General features: G+C 33.0%; 1 protein-coding gene across 1 annotated transcript; it reads right to left on the reverse strand.

Annotated features, from left to right (window-relative positions):
* Positions 1-1,094: 1,094 nt before the first annotated feature.
* LOC112500885 (G-type lectin S-receptor-like serine/threonine-protein kinase At5g24080) lies at positions 1,095-4,462 on the reverse strand. The gene is made up of 5 exons (XM_025104497.1): positions 4,209-4,462; positions 2,429-3,786; positions 2,175-2,355; positions 1,637-2,090; positions 1,095-1,442 (listed from the first exon to the last, which is right to left on the reverse strand). The coding sequence occupies exons 1-5, from the start codon at positions 4,460-4,462 to the stop codon at positions 1,095-1,097; spliced, it is 2,595 nt and encodes an 864-aa protein (XP_024960265.1).
* Positions 4,463-9,782: the final 5,320 nt, after the last annotated feature.

Here is a 9,782-nt window from a genome sequence, read left to right on the forward strand (position 1 = left end):
AGCTATATAATATATATGTATATATAATATTTATAATATAACTTAAAATAATATTAATATACAATGAATAATAATACAATAATAATAATAAAATATAATATATTATTGATGAGATTTGACATTTGATGAAAAGTAAAATTCTTACAAATTTCAATGCATTCAATCTCATTCAACACCCCTACTAAGGGGTGCCATTAGCACACCTCTATTAAGGGGTGCCATTAGCATTCTCCGGAAATAATTCTTGAATTTTTCCAAAATAAAGATATTAAAAGTCGTTTTTTTAAAATAAATTACATTTAACTCTAAAGAGTTTTTCTATTTTTAAGATTTCAAATTAACTTTTACACAGATTTATACTATATTATAAAGCATTTAACAAAAACTCTTAAAAATCATTTTTTATGCATGAAGTACTGTATGTTGATGCATATTACTTAAAATTCAAGATTACAAAAATTATACATAAATACAACTTATTAAAGCTCCATGTTTGAATTCGTTTAACTAACGGCGGATAAACATACTCAAATAGAGAATAAAGATCTAATTTTAAAATATAAAAAATCTAAAAATATAATTAGAATAATTATCGAGTTATAATAAAGTAATTAATTGTTATCTTTATAAGAAAATTATATTATTAAACTAAATATAAATTATTTCGTTATTGAACCTAAATTAAATTATAATAAAAAATGAATTAAAAAATTACACAAAAAATAGGAATTTTAAATAGTTAATTTGATACTAATATCGATATATTTTTGTCAAAATTTTATAATATCTTCAAGTTTATAATTTATTTAAAAATAAAAATATCACCGTATTTTCAAAATCACATAAGACCATACTATAACATCGACTGAGATGAATAATAAAATAAAATATTAAAATCAAGATATATTTCGCTACATTACGCGAGTACCCTTCTAGTTTATATAAAATGGTAATTTCTAATGAATTATGAACAAAAATAAAAACGGAAATTTGACCATAAATAATCTTTCTAGTTTAATGACGATTTAGTATACATTTTACACTCGGTCATGAAATGAAATTAATTTGTATCGAGATTTGTCTTTGATCTATCATTATCTAGGTGACATTGTAGAATAACTACAGGTTGCACGAGACGAAGGTTGACTTGTCTTGTTGGTGACGGTGAAAGAGCTAAATTGATTAATCTCTCGTTTCATTGCCTTGTAAACATGGTCTAACCCTTCCTCGATAAGTTCCAAAACAGATTGTGGCATCGGTGGCTCGTTTATCTCTACCGAACCTTCCAGCATCATAACCACCTCGCTCATCGAAGGTCGCATGCTCACATCGTCTTGTATGCACCAAAACCCTACTTTCAATGCTCTCAAAACCTCGTTTTCTTCCACCGCCCCTTCTAGCCGTCTATCGGCCACCTTCATCGCATCTCCATTTTGCATTCCCTGCAAAAAAAGTAGTTCATCACTTAGCCAAACCAAACGTACGTAATGGATCCCACGGAGGCACACACAAACAGGGGATGAGGAAAGATAGTATGTATGCAGACCCTACATTTGACCAGAGGGGTAGAGAGGTTATTTCATAACAAATATTTAGGATAAAACAACAAAGTACATTAATGTTGTATTTCTTGTACCTTAAAAGCCCATCCGGGGAAGAAGAAATCATCTGCGTCGAAGCTCATATCAAGGTTTCTCCGACCACCAACTATCTCTAACAAGAGCATTCCGTAACTATAAACATCAGCTTTTACCGTTACAGGACGATTACTGATCCATTCGGGAGCCAGGTAACCTCTAGTTCCACGAACCATGGTCACAACTTGCGAATGCTCCCTCCCCATCAACTTAGCCAATCCAAAATCCGAAACTTTTGGACAAAAGTTTTCATCCAAAAGAATGTTCTCCGGCTTGATATCACAATGGATTATCCTATTTCGGCATTGCTCATGAAAGTACGCAATCCCTTGTGCGGTACCAACTGCTATTTGAAACCGAGTCGGCCACTCCAATAACCTCTCGCGAGTTTTATGCGAGGGAAATAACCATTTGTCTAAGGATCCATTTTTCATGAACTCGTACACCAAAAGCCTGCATTTTCCGACAACATTCGCATTTAAACTCAACACACAACTTATTTATTCAACACGCCAACAAACAATAATCAGATCATACCTTTGTGAACCTTCAGAGCAATACCCGCATAAGCGAACTAGATTCATGTGATGCATTGAACCAATAGTATTCACTTCTGTTACAAATTCGCGTTCTCCATGTGGCAACATCCGGTCAAGTTTTTTCACTGCGATTAACGTCCCATCTCCTAAACTTCCCTTGTACACGCTCCCAAATCCACCTAAACAGTACGACAATTAGAGAATTTTCGACAATCAGAGAAACTTATGAAAATGTAATGTAACGTAAGATACCTGTTCCGAGGAGCTCTGAAAAATGATTCGTCCGGTTTTGTAGATCGCGAAAGTTAAAACTAACAGGGGCTCCTGAGACAATTAGTGAACTGTTGAGGGCTCTTTTTAAACTTCTCCTTTTATGAACATAGATGTACAATAGAGAACATAGAAGTCCAATTAGAACAAACATGCTCAATACAATGGGAAGAACCAAAACCTTCGCACGAGTGCTGCTACTCATTCCGGTATGGTTTTTCAAATCGCGGCTAAAAGATCCGTTCGATTGAACCTTAACGAACATGGTCGAACCCGAATCCTCGAACCCACCAAACTGCAAGTTCCTTAGAACCCAACAATATGGAGTCTCTTGGTTTAACCCGTAAACAGAAGCAACACATTCGCAGTCGGATAAACAAGCATCGCCACACTTGGAAACCGTCGGAATATCACTGTAATTTGCTATCACTGCTGATTCTTGAAAATAGTAGTTTGTTTGGTTAACTGTTTGGATTTTGAAGTTGGAAGTCCGGTTCTCATGGGAAACTGGAACCCTGCAATTTCCGGTGAACGATGAGTTCATCATACACCGGAAATCTTTCCCGTCGGTTGAAGAACCCGGCAAGCAATCGCAAGAAGCATTTGTTTTGGTTCTATCCAAATTACATATCCCGTTTCCACAAACTCCGGTGATGTCACACGGGTTTGAAACGGCGGCCCATTCCGGCACCCACTGCCGGGATCCATTAACGTCGTTGTCCCAACGGTATAACCGGAGATTACCGTTAGTTTCTAGAATTAGTCGCCGGAGAACTAACGGTCTGTTTGTTTTATTACTAGCAGCTGATAATTCGCCTTTGTCGTTATCATTTTTGTAAACGTACACAGCTCCGATGGAATCTCCACCGTAAACCACCCCGAAACTTCCGGCTTGGTCCAGCACCGCCACAACGTCGCCGGTGACGTTAGAGAATTCAGGTGTTGCCCAGTATGAATAATTAGATTGAGCTTCCATTGATAAGTTGTAAGGATCTGCAGGTAGGTTATACGTTAAGGCTAGGGTTAGTGAAGTGGGTTCTTGTAGCATTTTCAAAGTGTAATAACCGCCAGCGAGAGAAGGTAGCCACGACGAAGTCAACTCCGTGGAGATAGTCAACGGTTGGCCGGGCAAGAGGGTGTCCGATGGGTGAGCGAAGCTTTGCCATGCTACGTTTTGATCGCTGGTATATAAAACTAGGTTGCCGTTTTCTAGTAACTCGGCGGATTCAACGTCGGCGCCGGTGGTGTTTGAGGTCCATGCGGTGGTTTTGCCGTCGGTCAGCACGAGATTTCCGGTTGTGTCGAGCTCCAGAATTGCGTCTTTTGTGACCGGAGAGTTTCTAACGAAATAAAATGGTATCATTATAATTAGTCAAAAAAATGTAACGAAATTTGGGAGGAAATTAATAGAAATAAATATTTTTAGAAATCAAATTCATTTTTTTAGCATTTTTGTTTGAATTTTTCAAAAATATCAATATCTTCATAATTGACACCTCCGTCACAGTTGACACATCCATACTTTTGAGGGAGCTAAAACATAAAAAATTGTCCTAATTTTTTTTTGCTAAAAATGACTAAAAATATTTTATAAACTTATTGTAACACTTTTAAATATTACACACTTTATAACTTGGTCATGCAAATTAAAATATTGTAAAATATTTTATTATGACACTCTAACACATTTTCAACCTTCTATATACTTGATTCAATGGTAATGACTCTAGGAAACTAGAAACTAATATAGTAATGGACTTACACATATGCAGACCAAGCCATAGTACGATCTCCAGGAAGATCAGCAAACCAAATTCCCAATTGGTATCGATCATCTTGTAAACCCGAATCCGTTGGAGCAAACCCGAATGCAAATGTGTTGTTATTAGAAGCCCACACTTGATTATCATTAGCATATAATCTTGAACCTAGACCAACCCGACCCGAGATGCATACAACCACCTCAAGCAAAAGTGTGAATAGCAAACCCCAAGTGGTCGAACAATAAAAAGCCATTTACAAAAGAGTCTGAATGCTTCTTAATTTTGTTTAAAGAAGAAGATATATAGAAGAAAAATGGGTAGATTGGTGAATACGTGGCTAGGGGTGGGTGAGCTACATTTTGAAAAAAGGGTGGGTGGTCGGCTTGCGGTTCTGGCCATTGAGAGGGATTTGGGGATTTGAGGGCACGTGGTTAGCCGCAGAAGGTTTGAACATGGGACCCTGGGTATGGGTCAAGGGCTGATATATCGTGGTTGGTTATACTCACACGTTTCTTTCTTCTTTTTAATGGCTATGAGCCTAAATTTTCTAAGGTTCACACTTTAAGAATGAACCAACCACTTGAATTATGGCTACTTATACCACATTGTCTTAGGTGCATGGGTCCATCTTAGGGACCTTCAATGATTAGGCTTTCCACGTTTGAAACTAAAATTCAATTTTTGTTTTTTTTCTGTAAATAATAAAATTAATAATTAAATGGGTTCGAGTTTTGCAGGTATGTGTCCGGATCTTTCGAGCCTGTTTTCAATTAGCAAGGAAAAAACGTTCAAGCTTTTTAAGTCTGGGCAGGACTTTGGAGTTGAAGATTTTTCAGACGAGACATTTTTTTGGTTTTTCAAACTTAACTAGACTTTTCCAAAATTTTCAGCCCCAACCTGTCTGCAATATTTTGGACTGATCAGCAGAGACGGACACATAATATTTTTGAGTGATGACACAATTTAACTATAAAAATATATTTAATATAATAATAACATAGATATGTTAGTTGGTTCGTTGTCTCTCCGTAAAAGAGACCCATATTTGAGTCTTGGCTACATATCTTTCTTAAAAACACATCAAGTTTTAGGCTAAAAGTTAACAAATATGACACCAGTGGGACTCGAACCCATGCCTTTATTTTACATCATATTTAACTCTAATTCACTATAACCCAACATGAAATCATGCATCATTTTAGTGTTGGTAAACAGTATAACACCAAAATTTGTGTTATATTATTTATGAACACCAATTTGGTTGAGGTATTTTTATTACAAAAGGTCACTCAAATTTGATATTTATGTTTTTAGGGGTTATTTAGCAAACGCTTATTCGAGTAAGCGCTTACTGAGTCATATTGCCTTATTAGATGAACATGGTAACGACAAAAAACTTACCCGGTAAGAACGAATCAAAGACCAAGAGTCTTACCCGGTAAGTGAAGCCGATGATTCTTACAACGGTTAGTGCTTACCCGATGAATTGTTGCATACGATGTCATTTTGTTAGACTAAAATCTTACCTGATAAGTAAATGATGGTGTTGAATTTTACCGATAAACGCTTATCGAGTAAGCGTTTACTAAACGGCCCTTAATTTAACTGTATTATATTATTTATCAATATTATATATTAAATTATATTAATTTATGATATTGTATAGAACTTATTCAAAAAGTCAATAATATACCTGTTTTTTTATGTATTTTATTGTGTAACTTTTATTTAATAAATAATAACCGGTTTGAAAATTAGTAATTTACGAATATAGGGTTTTTAATTTATTTTGGTTATAATTTATAATATCTATATTATATTATAAAATATTTGATAAAAACTTTTAAAAACCAATTTTTATGCACGAAGTACTGTTTATTGATGCATGTTACTTAAAATTCAAGATTACAAGTAAATTGTATATAAGTACAACTTATTAAAACTCTATGTTTGATTTCTAGCGGGAATCGAACCCGCATCGTTAGCTTGGAAGGCTAGGGGTTATAGTCGACGTCGATTGTGTAACTAATTGCGGATAAACATAATCAAATAGAGGATAAACATATCATTTTAAAATATGAAAATCTAAAATATAATTAGGATAGTTATTGAGTCTAACAGAATACTTAATTATTATCTTTATAAAAAATATATTATTAAACCTAAATTAATTAAGTTACTTCATCACGATAAATTAAATTATAATAAAAAATTTGAATTAAAAAAAATACACAAATAAAAATATTTAAATAGTTAATTTGATACTAATATTAATATATTTTGTGCAAATTTTATATGATATTTCCAAATTTATATTTTATTCGAAGAAAAAAACATTATCATTTTCTCAAAATCACATAAAATCGTATTATATCGACATAGTTAAAAAAAATAAAACGAAACATTGAAATTGAAACGTGTCTCGACTTATTGCACGAGTACCCTTCTAGTTATATATTATACAGTTATTACAAAAAGAAATACTTTATGGGTTAAATTTGTAAACAACTAATGAGGGTGTGATTAATTACACAGGTATAGTTTTTGAACCATCCCTCACAGAGCCGTCGCTAATTAGCAACGAAAAAAATCCGTCATTGATAGCCGTCGCTGTCGCTGATACTCTGTTTTCTAGTAATGAAATGATGAACAATTTTGAGATAAATTACCATTTATTCCAAATTTCATACGATTTTAATGTAATAAATGGTGCAAATGGTCTAACTCCATAAATAATTTAATGTTAAGTATGAGACTAAGGGGCCGTTTACCCAAATACTTACCCGGTAAGCGCTTATTAGTAGGAGTCTAACACTATAATCTTTTTACCAGATAAGATTGTAGTATATTAAAACGGTATCGTATGCAATAATTTACCCGGTAAACGCTTACCTGAATAAGAGTCCTCACCATCACTTACCGGGTAAGACCCTCCATTCTTATCATCGCTCTTACCGGATAAGATTTTTACCCCTTGCCATGTTCATCAGGTAAGGAAAATTGTCCAGTAAGTACTTACCGGATAAGCGTTTAATAAACAACCTATAAAACAATAATAAATTACAAGCTACGTGAATAAAAACAATAATTTTAAAAACATATGAATTAAATAGTAATTTTTAACAAATCATATGAACGAAAAACGTGATTTACACTAACACACACACATATATATATATATATATATGTATGATTGGGTTCACGTGAGACCAAAGGTTTTTCGTGAGACCCGTAAGACCAATTCTCAACCCTTAGATTAGATTTACAATCGTTAGATATGAACATTCATAAACACCACGAGACTTCTCAATAATTACAAAATTGTCACCTTGCAACTTTAGACCATTAGATCATTGGCTTAAAAAGTTGATCAATGAACATAAATTGGTCTTACGGGTCTCACGAAAAACTCTTGGTCTCACGTGAACCCAATCATATATATATATGGCTGTAAATGAACCGAACGTTCAACGAACTGTTCGTGAACCGTTCGGCAGAAAATTCGTTTATTTAATAAATGAATGAACATGAACAATTTTTTTTATTCGTTTAGTTAAACGAACGAACATGAACAAGAGTCTCGTTCGTTCATTTATGTTCGTGAACGTTCGTTCATTTACCGTTCGTTTACGTTCGTTTATATTCGTTCGTTTATGTTCGTTTATATATTAAATTTAATATATAATCTTTTGTTTATATACTTTGAATTCAAATAATATTTATTTATGTTTGTTTAGCCCGTTCGTTTATGTTCGTTTAGTCTGTTCGTTTATGTTCGTTCGTTTACGTTTGTTTAACATGTTAACGAACGAACATAAATGAACACAAACATACCTGATTTCTAAACGAACGAACATGAACACAAAGATTTTCGTTCGTTTACCGTTCGTGTTCGTTAGTTTGTTCGGTTAAGTTAAACGAACGAACAGAAATAAACCTCCGTTCGTGTTCGTTCGGTTCGTTTACAGCCCTATATATATATATATATATATATATATATATATATAATAATAATAATATGTCATTACCATGATGACAAGTAGGGGCATTAAAACTAATACCAACAAATATTTATGTCAACCATGTTTTTGTTGAAGTGTCCTTTCTTGATAGAGTTTAGATCATGACATTTTCTAGCCACAAAGAACCCAACAATATTTTCATTTGATTCCATGATATTAGATATGTCGGTCATTCTTGATAATTTTTTGACCATTTATTTCATCTAAAAAATATTAGAAACGAAATGCCACGTGTAAAAAAAACTTGACCTGTTTTAACAGGATGGAAAGCAAACTCAGTACCCAATCATTTAATCAGTTGAAAATGTAAAAAATATAGGAAATCATTGAGGCCGAATACATCAATTAAAACCAGCTATCACTCGTATTACCATTCTTAATAAGAATTATGACAAACCATCAAACATCCTTAAGAAATCTCTTTAAGTTTTTACATTGAATACTTTTCGATAAACAAGAAACTTGAAGACCAAATCTCGATGCAACATTTAGATCCAAGAAAAGGGCAGGAACAAAAAAGCGTGATAAAGTGAAAACATTAGTGAGCACATAGAATGAGATATTGAAAATGTGTACCTATAGGCTTCACTGCTTCAACGAACACATGTTCATGTTGGACATTAGACTCGAAGAAGAATCAATAAAATAACGAGACTAAAATAAACCTTTCATGTGTAGCTCAATTGGTAAACAAGCCGGTGATTTTGTCCAAATACAAGAAATGTCCAATGTTCGATTCTGACCCCCTCGCAAGACTTAGCCATTGAGTGAGACAAAAATATACCATCACATTGGTGCCCATAGAGACATGTTCCATGTGAGGTCGGTTAGGGTTGTCAACAATCAATTCTTTTGTTGAAAACAAAATGGGAGGTAGAACCACTATCGTCTGACATCATAAGTTGAATGTTTGATTAGAAGTGTTGAACTCAACAACAATAAAAGTGCGTTTGGTGTCGAGACAAGATAAGACATAACATAACAGGACATGACACATATTCAACGCTTGGTGAGACAGAACTAGACAAAACAGAACAAGTAAAATGACCAATTTACTCTTGATAAGTTGTTTATATATTTTAATTAATTTATGTAATTTATTAAATTATAATAAAATAATTATCTTTTATAACAAAATATATCATTATAAAGTTTTCGTCAAAACAATTAAAATAACATTAAAATAAAAGGTTAACATGGTTTCCAATTTTTATTTCTATCATTTTTCTACATTATTTTTTATTACCAATATATAATAAATTACATAAATTAATAAAAATATATAAATCGTATAAAAATAATATTTTGAACACAATAAAATAAAACTTTAAAAAACATAAAATCCAATTAATAATATTTAAAAGATGAATCTATACTATATTATAAAGCATTTGGCTAAAACTCTTAAAAACTCTTAAACTCTTAAAACTCTTAAATCCGTTCATCCCTAAACAATTTCATCCCTATCCGATTTCATCCCATAACTGAATTCGTATAACTAACTGCAGATAAACACAATCAAATACAGGATAAACATCTCATTTTAAATAT

The sequence above is a fragment of the Cynara cardunculus genome, assembly GCF_001531365.2.
Source record: "Cynara cardunculus var. scolymus isolate 2C chromosome LG 1, CcrdV1, whole genome shotgun sequence".
NCBI lineage: Eukaryota > Viridiplantae > Streptophyta > Magnoliopsida > Asterales > Asteraceae > Cynara > Cynara cardunculus.